The sequence below is a fragment of the Lytechinus variegatus genome, chromosome 5 (genome assembly GCF_018143015.1).
Source record: "Lytechinus variegatus isolate NC3 chromosome 5, Lvar_3.0, whole genome shotgun sequence".
NCBI classification, from domain to species: Eukaryota; Metazoa; Echinodermata; class Echinoidea; order Temnopleuroida; family Toxopneustidae; genus Lytechinus; species Lytechinus variegatus.
Window position 1 is genome coordinate 32,378,586 of NC_054744.1, and position 24,571 is coordinate 32,403,156.

Genomic DNA, 24,571 nt, shown 5'->3' on the forward strand with positions numbered 1-24,571 from the left:
TCGACCCAAAGGGGAATATTTGGATTCGCCCTTACGTTTTAAAGCTAAAATTCTCAATGACGGGGGTTCAACACAATGCTTAGAATCTATTCCAGCAGAGGGCAGTATTCCTTTTTACTTCCTACGAACTTTGGGCCAAATCTACCCAGCAGTACTCTGACATTACAATCATGCACAAAACTGTGTGTATATACCGTTTGGAGGAAAACTGGTTGCTAAGGCGAATTGATGTATATGCTGACAATCTTTGTAAAATTGGGTATATATCAACATTATCTGTCAATGAAAATGTAACTCAATCCACCACCTACGTTATCCCAAAACTACACCACAATATATAAACTGTACAAAACATGAATGCTTTTAATCCTAATAGTGCCCCTCCTTTTTCGAAAATCTCTATATATTTTACTTTTATATCTTCTACGAAGATTTCGCTGTTACAATGATAAGCGTTTGCAACGTGAACATGTAGTGTGCACGAGAACAGCGAAAAGCACAAATTACCGCACGCGCAGGCCTCGGCAGCGCCTAGCACGGCCTAGCATATGATATGGGCGCTGCACTAGGCGGCCGGCCTGGCCCGGCTGCCCCGGCGCGGCGCGGCCGGTGCAGGTGATGAGGTCGAGGAGCTGCGTCGCGCCTAAAACCAGTGCAGCCGACCGAATACGACGCCTTCCGCCCGTGAGTGGAAAGTTTCTTGAAAGTTTCCTGAAACTGTAAATAGTACGACAGATGGTGGACTGTACTCACTAAGAAGAAGAAGAAGAACTTTAAGTTTTGGATATATTTCTAGCAACTTAACGGTAAGTCAGTGACCACTGTGCATACCGGTAGGCCTAGGCTAACAAAAAACTATTGTCGATCTGGACTCACGTTATCAGTCATGATTTGTAATATGAAGGGAGTGCCTAAGTCTGCGCACCTAAAATTTGATCTCGATTTTATTACAAAGTAAAATATTATTTTGAGAGTCATCAATGTCATTCCATTCTCTATATTCTAATGATCAAGGAAACAAAAAAATTCAAGAAATTATTTACAAGAACAATGTTTTTCTACGATTTCATACGGGCTTGTCACTTTGTGTAGCAAAAATGATTGGTGCCCATGTCTGCGCACTAGCTCATTTTGCACGCAAATCAAATGCAGTGAAGTCTCGGACATTTCTTTTTTGACAATTATTGAAATTTTCAGGGTAGCAAATTGAAACTTGCTGATACTCATTTTTAATCAAATATTTTTGTAGTTTTTGGTATCAAAATGGATTGCTGCGGTCAAGATTGAAAATTGGTATCAGTTTGATGTTTTGTTCTATGAAAATTGCGCATTTAGGCCTACATGTACGTGAGTGCGCAGACATGGGCACTGCGCAGACTTGGGCACTCTTAGTACGATTTGTATTTCTGATTTTGTCTGCCTTATTTTTCCTCTTTTCTTTTTTAAAAGTTGAGCACACATTGAAATTTTCTTTGGCTAGCCTAAGCCTTCATTGCCTTGTTGAGTGCATGCTTTTCACAACTCCTCAGTCCTCTTTTCACAACTCTCTCAGTTTTGTATTTGACTTAGATCTAGATCTACATGTTAAACGTACGAATGTCACTGTCTAAACGTAAACCCTGTTCTGTGTACTAGGCCTACCCCCATCTGATCCTGTCATCATGTAGAACAACTCCTCTGCACCATTTGCAGTTCTCCAGACTGGAGGAAACCAACCGAAGAAGAAGAAGCTGCCGAGACTTCTCTTCATTAGATCTAGTCCTAACAGGACTAACTGTTAGATCTGAAAATGAAATGTAGCTCCGCGGCCGTTATTGGTGCAAAAAATTCCTCCAAGCGGCAGGCCCTCCAAGCTATAAACTAGTTAGTTTTATAATATAGATTCTAGGTCTAAGTTAGATAGGCTAACTATAGGCCTAGATCTAGACTTTGTCTAGGGGCCTAGACTAGTCCTAGGATGGGGGGTTGGGTGTCCGGACACTTGTCTTAACAAAATTGAAGCCCTGTTTTTTGTCTTTGGATTAAGCCAAAATATATAGATCTAGGCCTACGTTGAATTGTGCTTTTCATCATCAATATTTGATCTCCACAATATTGTTTCCCATTTTGTGCTAAAAAACAACGAAGAATTTGATTGTAAACCTTTTCAAATGGCTGTTAAAATGGAGTGTCCGGACACCCAATAACTGGACAAAAAGTTACTAGAGTCTAGATTTACTAGTATTAATCCGAGTGAATTACAATAGACCACACTGATAAACCTAAACTAAATAGTAAATTTTCTTAACAACAATTTTTAGAATAATAGAAGTCTAACGTAATACTAATAGGACAAAGAGGAATAAAAGATCTAACCAGTTGTTTATCAGTGTGATCTACTTTTAAACTGTTAGGCCCCTAGATCTAGTCTAGATGTTAGATCTGGTGCCAGGTAAAAATGGCAGAGGTAATAATGGCAGAGGTAAAAATGGCAAAGGTAAAAATGGCAGAGGTAAAAATGGCAGAGGTAAAAATGGCAGAGGTAAAAATGGCAGAGGTAAAAATGGCAGAGGTAATAATGGCAGAGGTAAAAATGATAAAGATAGGCTACATCATAATAATTATCATCCATGACCGGATCGACTCTTGTCGACGAAATAGGCTATAAAAACTGATTAAATATTATGTTGTTTTTCGTCATTTAAGATCTATACTCTGTCGTTTATATGACTAAACTCAAGCATTTTCTTGCCAAAATGATTTCAATTAGTGACTGCATGATGAAAGGATCTTAAGCTCGTAAGCAGAACAACGCTTTACATACAAACCCAACGATTTTTTTTTAAATGTAAACTCCAATGTGTGCAGCCACTAACCCTCTGAAACGAACAAGTTCGGGTCTATTTTGAACTACTTTCATAATTTAACCTGGATAAAAAAATAACTGAACATTCTGTAATAAAAGTATTTTTTATTTCCACATCATGATGGATCATGATGAATAGATATTGATGTCACTGGCGGATCCATGGGGCACAGCAGGCCCGTGCCCCCCTTGAGAGGTACAATTGAAATCTTAGCAAAAATATGCTAACTCAAGTGTGCCCCCTTTTTAAAGCGAGACCCTTTTTCTGCTTGCTAATTATTTTTATGGACAAGTTAGTAGGCGGAAAACTTTTTCGCGTGCCATTTTTCAGGAAAATGTGCCCCCCTTGGAAAATCCTGGATCTGCCCCTGATTAATGTGATATGTTAAATGTAAATGATACAATTATTGTTTAGTCTTTAGAGCAATACCTCAATGCAGCTAGTCCAAGTGGATGCCAGGTTCCCAAAGGGTTTGACGTCATATATGGGAAGCTGCCCCATGACATTTTATGCACTACAAAATGGTTTGTTTTAAAAAAAAATTTCAGGAGCGTCAGTGAAATGATTTGTCTCTTGATACATACTGAAGATAAAAAAATGTTTTTTTTTCTAGAAAATTATATTTCATTAATATTTTCTATACACCAAATATGGGAAAGCTGCTCGCAAATGACGTCATCACTAAAATATAAAAGTATAGCTTTTTATATCTTTGCTAAAACCCTCACCAATATCATTTTATTTTTTCTGCTATTTTACAATGACTTTTAACTGAGGTTGAACTTCCCCTGTAATGAATCAAGTACAATTGCGATCAAGAGTGTGCTTCAAATTTGAATTTTAATACAGCGATTTGACATGAGAAGGCCGTCCATGAGAGTCCAGAAAAAATAAGATATTCCAGCCAAAATATTATTTGGTGCAGACGATCTATCTATGATTTTAAAAATGTCACCCTTTCCATTTTATTTTCTTAGAACCTTTCTTTGTTAATCTATGTAGGGCTTACATGCGGGGGCTTTTTGATTTTTTTTTGCATGGGGGTTTAAGACCCTTTTTACCTATACCATTATGACCTCTGCCATTATGCCCTCTGCCATTTTTAACCTTTGCCATTTTTACCTCTGCCATTTTTACCTCTGTCATTATTACCTCTGCCATTTTTACCTCTGCCATTTTTACCTCTGCCATTTTTACCTCTGCCATTATTACCTCTGCCATTTTTACCTCTGCCATTTTTACCTCTGCCATTATTACCTCTGCCATTTTTACCTCTGCCATTATTACCTCTGCCATTTTTACCTCTGCCATTTTTACCTCTGCCATTTTTACCTCTGCCATTTTTACCTCTGCCATTTTTACCTCTGCCATTATTACCTCTGCCATTTTTACCTCTGCCATTTTTACCTCTGCCATTATTACCTCTGCCATTTTTACACCGAGCCGTTAGATCTATACCGGTAGTCAAATAACTTAATGTAGATCAATAATCTTAATGCTATTAAGTAATATCAATAGATTTACTTCTCATTTTTGCAGATGAAAAGAAGAAAGCCAGAGGAGGTAGCGAAGCACTACATTAGTTGTGGCCAGGACCCAGACTGGATCCAACAAAAATGGGTGAACAAGGAAAAAGGTTAGATTTTCTTTAGCTCTGTCATCAGCATTTTCCACAATTTGTATGTTCCTTGCAGAGAAAAGTGCAAGAGCAATAATCTTCAGGGGGCTTAAGTTAGGGAATTGTATGCCTTGGGTGCTACGTAACATAGATCTAGTCTAGCTACGGATAGCTCAATGTATGATGGGGTCACAATAATTTGTGCAGTTTTCACAATTGTGTTTAGATTCTGATGTTTGGAGCAATAAATCTCTTGAAATACACAATTATTTGTTGAATCTATTTATATAAAACAAATAAATAGATTGTTGACTTCAAATCATCGAAAACAGAGCATTGATTTACGAATGGATTGCGGTACAGAGATCGCTATATCAAAATTCGAATGACGAAATGATCGCATCACTCCACAGAGCAAAATTGCAACAATTGTCAACAACGAGGGTCATATATTGTATGGCATAAGAAGATGGATGGTTTTCAATATATTTGTAGATCAATACAACCCTGGAAAAGATTATTAGACAAGGAAGTGTTGAGTTCATTGATAGAACTTTCAGACGATTTCTAATAGCTAACTCATGGTTAGAGGATGACTACTCTAAGGGAACAATTACCGTCTGCATTGCTCAGACAATTACACCAAGGGTAATTACCCCTAGGACAAATATCCCCAGGAAACCCCCCCCCCCCGAACGACAATTACACCCCAGAAGATAGATGATTTAGAATAAGTGACAAAACATAAATGTTCTAAAGGGTAATTGACCCAGGGATATTTTCACATTAAATTTGCATAGTTATCCAATTGAAACAAATCAAGTTACTTTTAAGCATAAAAGTAAAAAACTTTAAAATGCCAAGACCTACGCTTGAGTAGACCTTGGGCTTGGTCCTTGCTCATTTCTACAGAGTGAGCCATTCTCAGCCTCAAGCTAAACAATAACTGGAATACTGGAATTGGAAAAAAAAGCAGAAGTAAAGTAAAATCAAAACCTTTTTGAATTGTGGTTGTTGGAACTCATGTTTATGTAAATTAGATCTAAGTCTATGCAATACACTTGAGGGATTCCAATTTCCAGCAAAAATATTTTGATAAATTTTCTGGAGCAATCTGCATTGAAATTGGAAAAGCAATGAGTGGTAGGTAACTTCATATCTACTCAAGATACATTTGGGTCATTCCATCTGGATTCACCCAATGGGTTTTCCTTACCGTCTCAGAATTTGCTCAAATTTGGCATACATAAAATTGACATTTACTTAATCCCAAGAACCCCCAAAAAAATAATGTAAATGGTCCATTGGTTTTTGCACTATGGCCTGCCCTTTTTGTTTTTTTTTTGGTAAAAATGGGTGTGACCTTCAACATTCAACGGCACATTGCGCCTGAACCGGTCGACCAATTTTTATGAAACTAGTACCATTCAATAGGAAATTCAAATTTCAAACAGGAATTCAAAAATGGTATCAAAACTATTATTTGAGTAATTTAAAGTGGTATGGCCTGAATCTGTGAAGTTCCTGGTCCTGATCCTCAAGTGGATATTGATGACCAATAAGAACATTAGCGATCGAGAGAGCTCAATATTTTCAGTACATTTTGGAGTTGAGTTCCACCACTTTACAATTGGCTGCAGGGACTATAGTAATTATTCCTTTCATGACAGTATCCCACAGTTTATTTGGGATACTGTCATGAAAGGAATAATTACTATAGTCCCTCCAGCCAATTGTAAAGTGGTGGGACTCAACTCCAAAATGTACTAAAAATATTGAGCTCTCTCGATCGCTAACGTTCTTATTGGTCATCAATATCCACTTGAGGATCAGGACCAGGAACTTCACAGATTCAGATTCAGGTCATAGCACTTTAAATTACCCCTTGACCTTTGCTTTGACCTTGATTTTGACCCCCGGCCGAATAATTTTTTAACTTGATTTTTATGTAACTTAATCGTCAATATAATATCAACATAATATGTAAAGATCTAGGATGATATTTTATTTCTTCATCTAAAAAGCTCTTTTAAATTATATTTACAAATTTACTGTTGGCCCCACATATTGATATTGGTGTTAATGTGTGTACAAGTCTCCATTATACATGAATACTCCCAAACTAAAATTACATTGAAATCAAATAAAAAAGGGAAACTCAACTTATCAGGTATTACTGGAAACATTAAACAAAATGAATAATATATGTAGACTACATACATATTTGCTTATGAAAAGAGACATTTGTTTAGCCCTTTTGATTGGGGTGCAATTGGCCTACATACAACTCACAAGAAAGCTGTAGTTTTGACGGAAACAACAATGAGTGTGCTTCCTAGTCAGCTCTACTGTCCCATACTAGATATACCCTACAGATCTTTGAAGTATCAACATGAGATATGTAGTATTTTAATTGATTGTAATGTAACTTTAGTTTGAAAGTATTCATGTATCATTGAGACTTGTACACACATTACCAACACCAATATCAATATGTAGGGCCAACAGTAAATTTGTAAATATCATTTAAAATAAAAATTGGTCAACCGGTTCAGGCGCAATGTGCCGTTGAAAGTTGAAGGTCACTCCCCTTTTTGCCAAAACAAAACAAAAAGGGCGGGCCAGGGCTCAAAAACCGATGGGCCGTTTACACTAATTTTTTTTTGTTTCATGGAAAGCAAATGTTAAATTTTATGTGTGTCGAATTTGAACAAATTCTGAGAGGGTAAGGTCCAAAATGGCACTTTTATTGGGTGAATTGGCATGGAATGACCCATTTCAGGAATCTTACCCGCGCCCATCCCCATTATCTTAATGCTTGCCTATAAATCGATCAAAAGGCATCAAACTCTTATTAATAAAGTCATATTTAATCTTTTGGAATTAACATTTCTCATCATCAGGTCGTGGTGTAGTTGCTACAAGGGATATTACAAGAGGTGAATTTATAGCTGAATATGAAGGGCATCTGATTACAGAAGAAGAACTTGAAAGAAGGGAAGAAGAAATAGAAAGTGTCTTCAGATGTGAATTCACCTGGAAAGGAAAGAAACTATGGTAGGTTTCATAGCAGACCGAATCTTACATATCCGGAAGTAATATATTATCCCACATGTTTTGCTCAGTTCTCACTATCACATTGTAGCTCACATGAGTTAAAAGCTTAAGGTACCAAGTATGGTATTAATTGCCAAAATGGAGGGGGTGGAAGCATGGCCCAAAACAATCACTAATGATGTTCAAAACCCCAATAAACCATATATTTGTGGAACGCCGAGTTACTAAGCTATCCAAAAATTTGACGTTTTACAATCTTGGACCTTTTATATGCTAATTAGCTAATTTTTCCCCCAAAATTGTAAAAAATAAGGTTTTCAAAATGTGAATTATAAATTGTAACCTCCTACATCATTTATGCTATGTGAATTTTATCTTTTTTATTGAGTTATGGGCTGTGAAATCTTTGATTTTACGCGGAATTCCAATTTTTTCCCTCAAACACCAATCTACATTTTCCAAGTTTTTTTTCCTTCCCGGATCGAGATCCGAAAGTCGGAAATGCGCGCTTCAGAAAAGCGGTAAACTTCAGTTCTCAGCTCAGGCATAATTGTCCATAGCTAGAAAAGCATATATACTTCGCACTGAAGTTAGCTAGTATTCTTGCGTCGGAAAAACCACCAAAATTTACCCTTGCAAGCTACACGAAAACAGCGCATTCGTAGGGAAGGCGGAAGGCCATCAATAGTACATGCACGTTGATGTTAGTGCATACACACAGCGAAAGACGAAAACAGCGCATTCGCGTATAGGTGGGAGGCCATTCATAGTACACGCATGTTGATGTTAGTGCATACACAGCGCTATGGTGCAAGTGCACTTTTTTTGTCGCTAGCGAAATATGCAAATATACATTTTTGTTCAATAACGCTTATATATTTTTTGTAATACAAGGGGACATCAAAATGAAAAGAAATGTAAACAAAAATAAAACAGCATCTCATCCAAAATCAATATTAGGAATACTTTGAAGGGTTGCTTGTGCTTCCATCTGCACTCCATTTAATTTATATCCTGACTATAATCACATACAGTCACATAAACACCAAGGTATTTTGCTACATATAAAATAGATCTGTATATTGTCTCGCCTGCATAGCAGAGCGAGACTATAGGCGCCGCTTTTCCGACGGCGGCGACGGCGTCAACAATGAAATCTTAACCAAGGTTAAGGTTTTGAAATGTCATTATAACTTAGGAAGTATATGGACCTAGTTCATGAAACTTGGACATAAGGGTAACCAACTATTACTGATCATTCTGCATTATTTTCATGTCACATGATAAAGGTCAAAGGTCATCTAGGGTCAATGAACTTTGGCCATGTTTGGGAAATCAGCATTGAAATCTTAACCAAGGTTAAGTTTTTGAAATGTCATCATAACTTCAGAAGTATATAGACCTAGTTCATGAAACTTGGACATAAGGGTAACCAAGTATCACTGATCATCCTGCGTGAGTTTCCAGGTCACGTGATCAAGGTCATAGGTCATTTAGGGTCAACGAACTTAGAATATGCACAAATTTTTTTGAAATTTCATCATAACTTGGAAGTATATGGACCTAGTTCATAAAACTTGGACATAAGGGTAACCAAGTATCACTGATCATGCCAAATTTCGGCGCGCTTGCGCAATCAACGATGGACTGAAGTGATTGAAATATCCCAATAGGATTAGGGTTAATATTCTGCCATCCTAATCCTATTACTAGAAAAATCCTAGAAAAATCTGTCTATATGATTGTTATGTCTCATTTGTAGCTCTGTATTTCTGTATTGGTCATTTCAGCCGGATCATCTGTTGGTGTACCAACCCTTGGACCTCTTTCTCCTAGAGTCCCACAGAGTCCCACTAAGGAACGCCTTGATCCTCAAAATTCATCACGATGTAATGATGGAGGTACTATATGTTTTTTTTTCACTTCAATTAGACATAATCATCTTAAAATAATGACAGTGCATAATTACAATGAAAAGTTTAAAGAAATCAAAAGTCAAATGACTTCATGGTTGAGACGTTACCTGACGGTCCTTGGAAGAGTTACGGTTGTCAAGTCATTGTTTGTGTCTAAATTGAACTACTTAATTCTTTCTCTCCCGAATCCAAGTGAGTTATTTCTAAAAGATGTAAATTCCCAATTTCATAGATTCATATGGGGAGAGAAACCAGATAAAGTAAGTAGAAATCAAATGTCTCAGAGTTATTCTGAAGGTGGAGTAAAAATGATAGACATAAATCTGCATTGCCAGTCATTGAAAATTTCTTGGATGAAAAAAATGATAAACGGTTCCATTGACGGTAATATTATTTGTCTTCTCCACTCTTTTTTGCATAAAACTAAAAACTTGGATCTTTATATGGGAAATAGCTATTTTTTTAGACTGGCACACGAAATTAAAAATACTTTTTGGAAAGAAATGTTCTTAGCGTATAGCACACTGTTATCTATGCACTGTAATGATATACCTTGCCAACCCTTATGGAACAATGATTTTATCAAAATAGGTAATAGCTCAATTCACAGTAGATCTCTAAATAATAGGGGTGTTCGTTTTGTTAATGATATTTTAGATGTACATGGCAATTTCCTCTCTTTGAATGACCTTCAGGAAAAATACAATGTTCAAATAAATTTTCTTTTTTACCGTGGATTATGTGATGCTATAAGAGACGGTTTTAGCAATGGCACACACTTTAGCAAGTTCCAAGAACCTATTATCCCTGATACAATAGCACTTGTTATGAAATATGATAAAGGTTGTTCACACATCTATACGATTCTTAAAAAGAAAAGAAAAGTGGAGTGTAAAAGTTTTCTTAAGTGGAAGTGTATATTCGATATGAATGACAAGCAATGGCAGTCGTATTGCTCTATTGGATTCAGTTGTACTACCGATGTGAATTTACGTTGGTTTCAGTTCAAAATAATGCAACGCATTTTATATACAAATGAAATATTGTTTAAAATTAATTTAGCTCAACAAAAAGAATGTACTTTTTGTAATGTACACCGTGAAACAGTCACTCATCTACTTTGTGAATGTACATGTATTAAACATATATGGGACAAGTTTGAACAATGGATATTTCTTAAAACTGGAAATAGAATATTTTTCTCTAATAAAGAAAAATTATTTGGCTTAAGAGGTTCAAGTAATCATGCATTAAATTGTTTATTGATAGTGATACGGCAAATGATTTACACTTCCAGAGTAAAACATCAATTACCTGTTTTTGATAATATCAAATTTGCACTTCAGAACTATTTCAAGAATGAAAAATATATCGCAGAGTCAAATTGTAAAATGGTAAAGTTTACAAAGAAATGGTTTCAATTACGTGCCATGTTTACATGAGGTGATCTGTTCAGTTCCCTTTCCATGTACAATTATACATATGAATATTATTGTTCATTTACTCCTCGCTTGTTTCTTAAATTGTTTACTATTATGTGAACCTGACAGTTCAATTTATATATTTGTTGCAATTACTGTTGTACTGTATTTTGTTGTTATTAATTTGATTTGTCATTGAAAAGATATCTTGTTATGTTTGAATAATAATAAAATCCCTGTGGAGGGGAAACAAATTGAAAAAAAAAAATCTTAAAATATTCACTTTTTAGAACCTCCTGCACATTCAGTAAATTTCATTTTGGTATGAGAAGTATAAAGGTACTAGCAATTGATATTCTAACATCGTCATCATAATATACCTAAGTTTGTTTTTACATTTTCTTGGAATAAATATGTTTTTATGATTTATAAGTCTCAGTCAGAATCTGTTATAAATGGCATTAAGTGAATTACCTGCAATGTGAAAATATAACTTTCTGTTTCTGTATTGTTTATTTCAGCTGGATCATCTGGTGGTGTATCAGCCCCTGGACCTCTTTGTCCTCCTAGGAAAAATCCTACCCTGGTACCCCTCAATCGTCAGGAAGATTCATCAAGAGGTACTGCATATTAAAACAATCCCTGTATATCAATAGTGTAACTAATTGTTTACTAGTTTATTCCTCCTTGTGCTAAAGAAAAAATATGTTTTAGAGACATTGATCTTTAATACAGTTTAATTTGCAATGAATAAACATGGATGTATGAATTTCTGTATGTCTTGTTTATTACAGGTCTCCCTGCAGTGTCCAGTCCTTCTAATCAGGATTCTCTCTGTCCTTTTATGAAATTGTTGATTATATATTTATTTGGTACAACTTGCTGTAACAGTTTTCTTTGTCCCTGCTAGACTGACATCAAAGAAATGTCAGGGAAATTTATAATTGGCCAAAAATATCAAAAATATCAAAATAACATTTATAGGATAAAATGCTATGACTCTTTGATAGTGTAGTCTCTTTGACTGCAGTACAAGTCTTTTCTACTGCAAATAGTTAACTTCAACATATAGAAAACATTTATAGCTGGAAATGAGGTTGAAATAACTATTATATAATTTTTAAGACTTCATCACAGATCGTCTTTTTGAAATGCTGGGAGCCCTAACTGGCAATTATTCACATGCAGATTTTATTTCTTGTCATTGAATTGATGTAATGGGAATTAACCTAACAGGAATGTAGCACCTTAAACACACCAATTCTTGAGTGAGGTAATCGAGCCTCTGATTGTGTGAAAGACCATTAATAATTCCCCATTCGCCAAAATAGAGTTCGTGTGTATATACATTCTCCTGAAACATGACTACTAATCCCATGCTTTCTATTTTGAAGTTATCTTGATATTCCAAAAAACAATAGTCTATGAATATTCTTCATTGTCTATAATTATTCTCTCAACATTTTAGAACGGAGGTACACGAGATGGGAGTCTGGGGAAACGGCTCAACTAAAAGAGTTCTTCAAAGAATACTTCACATCAACTCAAACAAAACTTCCATGTAAGTTTGACTATCTGCTATATTTTAAATATGTGACCCTGCATCTCAAAACAACCATCATACCCATCAAAATAATGAAAAGAAAGTACCCATTCTAAAAAAAATATTTACTTAGAAAAGGGGCTTTGAAGTTTGGGGTCTATTCAAATGCAAAATCTCAACCAGGGGCGCTCCGTGCGGTGCATGGGACAAAAAGCAGAATACAAATCTCCACAGCAATCACTGTGAAGGTATTATTAAATTAAGCTGAAATTTGACACACTCATTACAAACAGTCTAGTTATGCTTATTCTCAACTTTCGATGCAATAGCATCATCCTTTTAAAAGTTATCAAGAGTTTGAAAGTGAAGAGGGTATAAAAGAATTTCAAGAATGAAAAGGGAACTCTACCCCCTAAAGACAAAGTGTGCTAGAAAAACTGCAGTAAAGACATATTTCCTGTTTGTTTTATGATCCAAGAAGAATTGCTCTTTCAGAAAATATGTAGAAAAATAAATTGACATATTTTGGTCCTATATTTTTGGTCCTTGTGTAAAATCGGTTTGTGCAACTTTTTGTTGGTTTTGAGATACGCGGTCACATATGATCTACACAAACATTGACAAACTACTAGGTGTTTGAAAACACTGATCATGTAATTTTCAGGTTTGAAATATAATTACTAGACAAATGCAGTTTGAATGTGACCCTTGTCTTTTTTTTTTGCCTCTGCCACACTGTTATGTTTTTTGGGCCATCTGTCATACTGACCATTCAGGATAATAATACATTAAAAATATTGAGTTTCCCCTGACCTTGTCTGTTTTGGCTTTTTTTTCTGTAAATATTCTCATTACAACTTATAGGTCATTTTGTAGTCTGAAGCGGTATTTGTTTTTTCACCGAGTACTCCGGTATTTAAAAAGGGGAATACCAGATACACCGATTTTCGGAAATTACCCCCCCCCCCCCAATATCAATCATATTCTCACAGCCAATCTTCAAAATCTTGCAGGGAGATCAATTGAGTTTTCACTTGATTCTATCAAGCCCAGTCTTTAGATGCAGTTACCAGTTATTTTGTCTTCTTAATCTGGATAAATGAGACTGAATTATGAATGCCTCATGTAGTACAGATGCTTCCTTTTGTTATGTGACTTTTTACACATAAAAAGGATCAGCAAAAGTGGAAAAGCGGAAAAAGGGGCAAAAAGTATTCCCTGAGGATTTGTCATACTGCTAGTAGTCTATTTTGCTAAGTCGTATGCATCATTCAGAGAAGAGGTTTCCACGGGTGTTCGTATCATTCTTTTTCTCATGTAAATACCATGCATACTTTTATAACGTGTTGGTGCATCTAACAACTTGAGAGAATCAAGTTAGACCTCACTGAATCTCCCTGATATTATCGGGGAGTTTTTTAGATCAGGTGCTTCTCACCTGTTAACTTATTTTAAATTTATGGCAATCTATGCTATATCTATCTTTATTGATAGTAATTGCAATAACTTCAATGTCACTTTGATTTCAACAGCAAGAGCAGAAATTAGAAAATTCAAAATGAGATTTCCAGCCTTCAGACATGATGTAAGGACCATAGCAACCAAGGTCATGAACGAGGTGCGGAAGACCGAACGACTGACAGAGGAAAGAGTCAAACGACTTGGGATAAGATAATGAGGTGATGGGCTAACAGGTTAATCGGGACATTTCTGGTAACAGTAACACGCATCTTTTAGGATAGATTCAGGATTGTGCTTAGAATAAAATAAACTTACAGTCTTCATAAATCCCTTTTGAGTGTTTTCAACAATCCAATTAGTGAAGTCTTTCTATATGAGCTCACCTGAGCCGAAGGCTTATAACTGCACAGATGCTCGTCCCTGCAAAAACTGTCGCCTCATGGGCAACAGAGCATGCGGATAGTGAATACTCACCTAAATATTAGCTGTGGGGTCATGCTTGTTATCAATTATTTTATGGTACTTTGATGAATTGTGTTAGGGTCCCTTACAATCAAGTGGGTGGAGCATTGGAGGAGTACACTCTCATGATCGAGCTATGAGGATTTTAAATAAAATAATGCATGCAAACATATTTTTGAAATGTGATTCAGGCAATTGCAGGGGCAGAGGTAGTTGATGTCAGATTTGCTGGCAGGATTAAGAGTACATAGGGCCCACAGGGCAACAGTTTGTTCAGGGGTGACCATTTGGTAGGCAAGTCAGAGGATCTCTCAATCAAATTTATTGATAAAATACTACTAGAGGCATAGGATTGAAAGTTGCTCAATTGAAGCATGTGGTAATTACTAATTTGCAATTACATATGACAATTGCATGACATCAGGTGAGCACCAGGCCCCCTGGGGCTCTTATCATTTATCCCTAACTGCCCTCCTCCATAGTTTTGGCGATTGCATCGCGACCGCTACCAATTTCAGATTCTCGCTTTATGACTTTTTCCCTTGCAGTCTTGTCTTGCACACATTTTGCGGGGACTGATTTTTAAAAGTTACAGGGGAGCTATAAATAGCTCTCCTAGAGGCTCTCAAGGAGAATTTTTAGGGGAGCTAAATTTGTTCTTCACGTAGAAAGATTGGGGTTACAAGGGGCTCTGTAAATCACTCCCCAAAAAGCATTTAAGGGGAGCTTGGGAGAGCAATCGCTCTCACTCCCCTTAAATCTTACTCCCTGATTTTGATACCACATTTGTCCTTATCAGACCTACCTAAGGGGTATTATGGGCCAATTAGCAGACATGCCAACAAAAAAACGTATTCCGTACTTTTCTATCCTCTTTCGCTTCTTTAGGGGGTACTAAGATCTATAGATGTCTATGAATGCATAGCACCATCATGCCATACTGCATTGCACCTGTCTTCATAGAAAACATTTAATTGTCCAATGAATTGTCTATGTCCCTCATTTACCAGAACGAATGCTTTTGGTGCAGGAATGAAACACTTGTGAAAATGTATGTATGTATGTTTTCTATTGAAAATAATTGAATAATAAAAGGTTTTCAGGTCGACAGGTGGAATGAGATTGATATTTTTATGATCTGAATGATTATTGACATCTAATGAGTTTGGTACCCCTTATCCAAACGTAAAAGACAAGAATGCGCTTTTAGGTTGGCAGTACTGAATTAGTATGCGCATGTCATTAAAAAGGCTATAGCTGCATATATTTGTGTACATTTACATACATTAATACTTTATGCAAATCTGCTGTACTCATAAAAATAGATAAGAATTGATTTATTTCACATTTGGGAAACATTAATCTTCATTATTACACAGTTTTCATGTAATTTTGTACTTGTTTAGGCTGAAATTATGAAAATATCCCCCAAATGCATAAAATACGCATTATGAATAATTCATTTCCTAATTATGCACAAAAAAATGCACAATTGATTTTAAAAAATTACACCACCAGATTCAGCATCCAGCATTCAGATAAAATTTAGCTTCTCAGCCTCACTCCAACTAGAGCATTTTACTCACTGTACAATATATAAATACAAATATATGTTGTGCTAGTAATGTCATGCCTAGCTGATTCTAGTTCAAACTCGGAGATGTAATCATTAGTCTAGTAAGATAGATGATTGTTTGTTTGTGAAGGCAGCTTTAATTGCAAATAATTGGAATTAAGTATTTCATTGTTGATTCACCTAACTCTCAGCAGCCTTATTAAAAAGGCTGTATAAAATTAAATCTGACTTATTGCCTACCTGAGCAAATGCCTTCTAAAGCCTCCCCTAATGTTTTGGGGGTTTACTTCTTTTTTTTAATGATGTTGGTGCTGGGGACAAAGCAGGTATACTTGGCAGACAATCAGTGTATATATGCATAAAAATATACATGATAGCACAGGTACGTCATTTTTGTAAGTGTAAGCATGGCTGGAGTATGTTTTTTTTTATTCAATTCAGTTGACTTCTGCTCAGGAGATCAAGTGTAATGTGAAATGTACTGGAATGGATATCATTTATTTGATAAGTGCTTGTCTTATGTTTCACTTGCTCTAGATGTGTAACAGCTACATTGTAGTTCATGTATTTGTGGAATTGGACACGAGAAGAAGAAATTCATGACATATCCCTCCCTTGTCAGCACCACCCCCTTCTCTTTCTCTCGCTGTACTAGTTTATCGAAAAATTCACCTAAAAAAATGAGAAACAAAGTTTACCTGCATAATATCGATTGCTGTGTTTATTTTTTATACAAAACAGGACAAATATCAAAATTCATGACGAACGTTGAAGAATTTTGCTGGATGTTATTACATGCATTGCTCCTTTTCATAGTATTGTATACCCATTGCATAATATACGTTTGTGTGTTTATTGTTCAAGTATGAAGTAGGAAACTTATTAACAATTCATAACAAAGGTTCAACAAGTTTTTCCATTGCCATAATATGCAGTGTGTTACATAAATTTACCATTTGTCTTGGTTTAAGATATACATTTGGTATAAATATAACAATTATTAATTAATTATTAATTTTTATTTTATTATTAATTATTAATACAAAAAAAATTGCTCATAATTATAGATAAATGAAGCGCTCCTTATCGTTCATAGCATCAATACAATGCTTCCCCTTATGTCACATATGGCACTGCATGTCTAGAAATTATGAGAAATTGAAAGGAAATTTTTCAAGAACTGAGATTTGTAGTATCTGTAGTAATCTGTATGTATTTAGTACTGTGAGTTGGACATGTACAAGAGGTCGTAGTTCATGAAATGTGACATTTCAATTGTTCCTTTGCATGTTTGGTGTTTATAAGTACTTTGTGGATAACCCAGGTTTGGTGCAGTTCATGCTTCAACTTCATTGTGAATTGTCTTTTTACATTGTGTATGAATGGATGTTTTCACATTGTGATAGATTACTTGTTTCATTAAAATTCACTTAATCAGATGCACTTCTGTCCTCGTATGACATTTGTTGGTGTAAGTTTTTGTCTTTAATCTTGGACGCAGTCTTTTTCTTCATTTGTCTGCAGGGGGGGGGGGGGGTAATAATCATGCAGACTTCTCAATAACACTGCCTGCAGTTACTGTAAGAGTAAGACTTAGAGTGTTTTAGAAACGCACGACATTGTGTTTCAGGGTGAAATGATTCTTCCATATGAAGACAAAGTTACTCTTCCAGGTATCCCCCCCCCCCTCTTGGGGGCACAATAAACGTGGCTGCCGTGCGTACACCTTTATTATTTTTTTATTTCATTTTCTTGCGGGGACAGGGGAGGGGGCTCTCACCACAAATTTTGTAAGCTTCAAGCTTACTATCTAAATCCCACTGTCAAAACAGACTTTACTATTATTCATGTACAGGTATTGGTGTATGTTTGTTTTTAATATGTGTGTGTGTGGCGTGTGGGGATACATATATTAGTCTGTAAATATATTGAAAAAGTGTTTGTGTATGTATGTTATACGTGTTTATGTACGTGTTTATGTAAGTGTTCTTTTTGTTTGGGGGGTGTTTATACATGCGTATAGGGGTGTGTGAGGTGGTTGGCCTATTGCTTGGTTTGGTGTAACTATGGGCATGCGTTTGAGGGAATGAGGAATGAGGGAAATGAGATGAATTGAATTTTTATTTATCAAACGCCTAGTGGGCAATGACCACAATCTCATAATGTGTTTATTTGAGTGTGTGTTTGGGGGGGGGGTGCACAACAACAACGTGAAATGAGCGGAGAAGAGTGTGGGTGGATTAGTTTATATGCCTATAAATGTGTTATGCCTTAAATTGGTATACCTACTTCAAGAATATAGGCGCATAATGAGTTTGTAATCAACATCCCATTGCCGTAATTAGTCTTAAAATGAATGGGCATCCACTACCTTATTGATTGTAAATTAAAAAAAAAAAAAAAAACTTAAATACAGCCCCAAAACTTCAATTTTTTAAAATAATCATGATCCTTTTAATATGCAATAAGTCGTGAAGACTTTTTTGTGGGGGGCGGTCTTTAACCCTTTTCAGAACTTAAACTCACTTTCCCCTGACTGAACACCATCCCAAACTGGGGGGGGGGGGGCCGGGGGTACGCCCATGCCACCCCATGATCATCCCCCAGCTTGCGCTGTAGGCTACATTACGTTGCTCAGTATTTAACCTCCTTACCGCCATGCTATGAATCACGGTAATCCACTGCCCAAACCATCTATGAAAAATAATACATGCAGGTTAGAATCTTGCATTCTCACCGGTCACCCCTCCCCCCCCAAATCATGATCACTCATTGACACCGTTTTTTGCAACACATATTTTAAAAAGAAGAGTCTACCCAAAAATATTTTTTCAACAGGATCAGATTAGATGATCAGAACAAAAAAAAAAGTTGAGAAAAATCGGACAACTTATGAGTGTTTAAATCATGGAGCTAAAGCTCCATGATGATAGATAGGTAGATCCCCTATATGCATGTTTACATCAATACAAACTTTGTAGCTTACGTACTGTAGAAATGATGCATTTTGCACTATAAATATAAACAAAATTATGGTAATTAGTGCACCCACGACGTCATCAAATTGGCAACATGTCTAAAAGTTTTCACTGATTTGCCCATTTTTTTCAAATCATTAAAAAGTCATAACTTTTTTTATTACCTGTCCGATTTTCCCCAAACTTTTTTTCTGTATCTCTCACTTTAAGGGCTATTTTTTTTTTCTATTGCCAAAATAAACAAAGGTGCCGGTAATGGATATCCTTGTCTAACGAGTAACGCCTCTTGATGGGAATATATCGTCGGCGGAGGACCAGAAGGGCGCTATTGCAGATCAAAGATGTTCCGTTGGGAACCAGAAGGGCGCTATTGCTATTGACTTTGTACAGCAATAGCGCCCTTCTGGCTCCGAACGGAACACCTTTAAAATGTAATAACGCCCGTATGGCTCTCAACAGACGATAATATGTTAGCCATCCATTCAAAATGACGTTGTTGAATATATATAATATAGCTATCGATTTCCTAAATCCAGTTTTAAAACCATAAGCTCTTAAACAATTTAAAATAAAATTCCACTCTAGCGTGTCAAACGCTTTGTGAAAATCAACAAAAAATAGACACCTTTCGGCAGGTTGCGTATAACACGACTAAATATATTTCCGAAAAATTTGTTCAGCTTTTGAAATCGGGACCGGCTTGCGATTGTGATGTCCGCACAGTTCAATACATGACGTACGTATCTATTGTCCCATGACACACGGCTTAATTCTACGAAAGTAGCTTTAATTATGTTGTATTTGAAAATATCAATTACATCCTGAATGAGCCTTGTTACATCAAAACCATGTCTAATATCCCTCCTGATCTTCGTCAATCAATTTATGCAGGACTTTCTGTAATCCATTAGCGAGTACTGTTGTAATCGACTTATAATCGATATTGAGCAACGTTATTGACCGCAAATTTTGTAGGTTTTCTCTTTCACCATTTTTGAATATGGGAGAAATGATCCCTTTCCTCTGTGAATATCATAGTATTCCTTTCGGAAAGCTCTTATTAATACTCTTAAAAATAATCCCCTATATAGTTGTGTTATGTTTGACAAAAACGGGTATTGCGTGTACTTCCAAAGGGGAATATAGTGGTGCTACATGTGACAAAAAGAGGTATTGCATGTACACAAAGGGGAATATATATAGTGGTGCTGTATATGACGAAAAAGGGGAATTGCATATATACAAAGGGGAATATAGTGCTGCTATATGTGACGAAAAGGGGAATTGCATGTACTTACTAAGGGAAATATAGTGCTGCTATATGTGACGAAAAGGGGAATTGCATGAACTTACAAAGGGAATATAGTGCTGCTATATGTGACGAAAAGGGGAATTGCATGAACTTACAAAGGGAAATATAGTGCTGCTGTATGTGACGAAAAGGGGAATTGCATGAACTTACAAAGGGAATATAGTGCTGCTATGTGACGAAAAGGGGAATTGCATGAACTTACAAAGGGGAATATAGTGCTGCTATATGTGACGAAAAGGGGAATTGCATGATCTTACAAAGGGGAATATAGTGCTGCTATATGTGACGAAAAGGGGAATTGCATGCATTTACAAATTTATATTTATTATTAATATCATGTGGTGCAATATATTTTCTAGAAAAACATTAATTTTTGTTTTGTCTGATCGTAAAATAAACAAATTTATTTTATTTTCTCATTTAAAAAAAAATAAATACTGCCCAGTTAATAAGGCGAAGGAGCCGACTTTACAAATACTGAAAGGAGAAGGCCCCTTTCGTTCATTGTGGGGTAAAAATACCTTAGGGAGAATTTTTGGGAGAACCAAAAATTGTATATTCCAAATTAAACGCAGGGACACAGGGAAAAGGTCCTCACTTTTTTAGATTACCTCCCGTTATTCACAAATATTTATCAAAATCAAAATTTAATCACGCATAGGCTCATTAACGTGATATAGGTTGAATTCCCCTTTGCGTACAATTTTCGAGCATTCGCCCTTTGGTTGAATCTAGGTATATATATATATATATATATATATATATATATATATATATATATACATATACTCACCTTATGTGTGTATATATTTTACTTAGCTAAAGCGCTACAAACGGATAAAACATTAAATATTGTAATGTGCAATCATTACATTTAAAAGCAGACGCTTAGCTGTATATTTTGAAGGAATGCCCGATCAATAAACCAAGGAAGTAGAGAATTCAAAACATCTTTCGGGTAGATAAATTAGCAAACTCCATGCGAGGGCTTGATTGATGCACATTAGTTCTCTCATAGTCCAGGATAGGCCCCATAGAAAATTAACCAAACCTTGTTTTTTCATATATACAATATTTTTTCACGGTTTTTTGTCAATTCGAGGGTGCTGATTACGAATCTGAATGATGCCTTGTTGTGTAACCTTGAGCATTTTCCGCAAATTGGCAAAATCTAATATGGCAACCAAAATATGCAAATTACCAATGAAAATAAAAAAAAACTGCCAGCAGATTGGCTAGAAATGTATGTAATTTTCCTGCAGGAGTGAAATACTCTCTGAAAAAACGATTTTTGACAAAATATTCATTTTCTTAAAATTCAAAATGGCCGCCATAGACCGCTGTATTCAACATTATGTACAATATGAATGGGGAAAAATAATTTTTCACAAATGTGAGCACTAATAGCAAGTAATTGTCATTTTCTTGTTGAACTAATGGATGAAAACATGATTACTAACGAAATGTATCATTTGTTACATTTATATCATGTATGTAATAAATGAAGCATTTAAGTATTAAAAAATCCCCACCAAACGCCCTGACAGTATTATGTGCAATGTTAAAAGGGGACAAAAATATTACAAGTATGAGTACTAATATGCATATTATTAAGATAAGCGAGTGGAATACCGGCTAAAATTCAGTTTTAAACGAAATATGATATCCAAGATGCAATTTATGTGATAAATGCTGTATTTTGAAATTCAAAATGGCCGCCATAGGCCCATTATACATTATGTACAATGCGAATGGAGAAACTAATTTTCACAAGAATAAGTACATAACATGCATGTAATTGTGATATACGAGTAGATTATTGTCTGAAAACAAGTTTTCTAGCGAAACATATCATTTCTTTTGTCATGCATGAGATAAATGCGTATTGTTAAATTCAAAATGGCCCCTAAAAGTATTATCCACAGTGTAAATGGGGACATGTAATTTTGTAAGAATTTGGATTTGCTTGACTACAAATCCATATAATTCTTTTGTATGAGTAAAATATTATTTGAAAGCAGGATTTTTATAAAATAGAGCATTTCTTCTGCCATGTACGTGATGAATACTGTATTTTGACATTCAAAATAAATTATGTTACATGCGTTTAGGGGAATCATAAAATATGCATGTTGCTGTGATGTACGAGTACAAAAATGGTCTTAAATATGATTCCTAAATAAATACATCATATATTGACCATGGAGGTAATAAATGCTGTACTTTGAAATTCAAAATGGCTGCCATAGGCCTTAAAGTATCGTGTAAATTGTAATTTGGTACATACAATTTTGACAGAATTTGGCTTTGCATGACTATTGGTATTGCATAAAGTATTGCATAGTGAAATAATGTCTAAAACCATGGTTTCTAACGAGATATATCATATCTGGTGTAATTAAAGATAAATTCCAGTTCTGGTAACGATCTCAAAATAACTTTTTACAGAATCTAAAATAATGACCACCCAAGTGTCTGTTTGTATGAATAAAAAAATATGTGCCAAATGATTCTGGAAGAAATTCTGTAATTGCTGAAAAATAAGCAAAATAAGCGCGGATTCGGTCACTTCCGTCGGGTCTTTATTCTAGCAATAATAATACAATGTACCACGTGTGCCTATCTGTGTTGGTGATCTTCAGCGTGAGCATTTTTCAGCGTAGATTTCAAGATTTCACAAAGTTCAGTTTATGTAACTGTACCAGATCTAGATCCTCTATGATATACTGAAAATTAAGCCTGGTTTTACAGACTTTTTCAAGAAATCAGTGTTTACTGCAACTAATGGCATTTCTCTTTAAGGTGACAATTGGTGCATTCTGAAATTGAAAATGGCCACCATAGGCCCTTATTGTATTATATGTACAATTTGAACGAGGACAGATAATTTTTACAAAAGGGCATATGGTGGCCATTTTGAATTTTGAAATGTAACATTAATATTATATACTAGGATAACTTTAGTTAGTAATCATGTTTTCAGACAATATTTTACTCATACACCACCATTTAGTCTAGCAAAGCCAAAATCTTTTAAAACTCATTTTTCCCCTTTCACATTGTACATAATAATTTTAGAGCCTGTATAGCGGCCATTTTGACTTTCAAAATACAGTATTTTCATCTACCTGGCAAGAGAACTGATATATCTTGTTAGAAATTATGATTTCAGACAATATTTAACTCATAAATTAGAATTACGTGCATTTATGGTGCTCTCTCCTGTGAAAATCGATTTCCCAGTTCGCATTGTACATAATATAATATATGTCTATGGCAGCCGTTTTAAATGTCAAAATACAGTATTAAAAACAAACTTTAAACCTGAATGATATATTTCGTCAAAAATGATGTTTTTAGACAGCATACCATATATTTACCACAAATAAATGCTTTTCAGTGCTCACTCGTGTGATTTCTTTGGTCGTCTTATTTCTCATTGTTCATAACACTCTTACGGCCTTTTGCGGCCATTTTGAATATCAAAATAATAATAATAATACATAAGATTTATATAGCGCACTTTCCATCTTGATTAGATGCTCAAGGCGCTTCAGAGCAGAACAACAAAAACTATTTACATATACATGTAATACATGTCTGGACAATAAGTCAATGTCTATCAAAAAACGCTTTTATATAGGTAAGTTTTCTGGTTGCCCTTGAAGGTGGTCGCTGCATTTATCATATGCAAGGCGTATTGAATAATATATTTTGTGAACAATTGTGTTTTTAGTCAATATTCCACTCGCTTATCTTAAATAATATGCATTTTAGTGCTAACCCTTGTGATTTGTTTTTGCCCCCTTTGCTATAGTACATAATACTATTTGGGCCAGTGGCGGCTATTTTGAATATAAAATACAACAATTTTCCCAAACATGTCATAATAAATAACAAATCTTGTTAGCATTGATCATTTTCGTGCATTACTTCGTCCATATATCACAATAACTTGCAGTTTAGGGATCATTTTTGTTAATAATAGTTTTCCCTATTCATATTGTACATAATAGGGTATATGGCAGCCATTTTGAATATCAAGAAAATAAATATTTTTTTTCGAAAAAAATTATTTCAGAGTGTATTTCAATCCTGCAACTCGATTCCTTACATTTTGTAGCCAGTCTGCTGGCAGTTTTATGATTTTCATAGGTAATTTACATATTTTGGCGGCCATATTGGATTTTGCCAATTTGCGGAAAATTCTCAAGGTTACACGATTGGCATCATTCAGATTCATAATCAGCGCCCTCGAATTGACAAGAACCCATGAAGACATATTGTATACATGACAAAACAAGGTTATGCCTCTTCTATCCTGGACTATTATACATTGTGTAGGCGCATGTATGGAACGCATTGACAGTCTTCACTAGGA

At 35.4% G+C, this 24,571-nt stretch overlaps 1 protein-coding gene across 1 annotated transcript; it reads left to right on the forward strand.

Moving 5' to 3' along the window:
• The first annotated feature begins 266 nt into the window (after positions 1-266).
• On the forward strand, positions 267-14,322 carry LOC121415939. The gene is made up of 6 exons (XM_041609341.1): positions 267-806; positions 4,386-4,482; positions 9,312-9,422; positions 11,380-11,478; positions 12,327-12,419; positions 13,934-14,322. Exons 2-6 carry the CDS (start codon positions 4,386-4,388, stop codon positions 14,074-14,076), a joined length of 543 nt encoding a protein of 180 aa, XP_041465275.1. The 5' UTR covers positions 267-806; the 3' UTR covers positions 14,077-14,322.
• The last annotated feature ends 10,249 nt before the right edge of the window (positions 14,323-24,571 follow it).

Bases quoted from the DNA above. Each gene is read 5' to 3' on its own strand.
- LOC121415939 (XM_041609341.1), top strand. From the start codon at position 4,386: ATGAAAAGAAGAAAGCCAGAGGAGGTAGCGAAGCACTACATTAGTTGT. The intron at 9,423-11,379 runs GTACTATATGTT...TGTTTATTTCAG, and splicing joins ATCACGATGTAATGATGGAG to CTGGATCATCTGGTGGTGTA. The intron at 12,420-13,933 runs GTAAGTTTGACT...TGATTTCAACAG, and splicing joins AACTCAAACAAAACTTCCAT to CAAGAGCAGAAATTAGAAAA.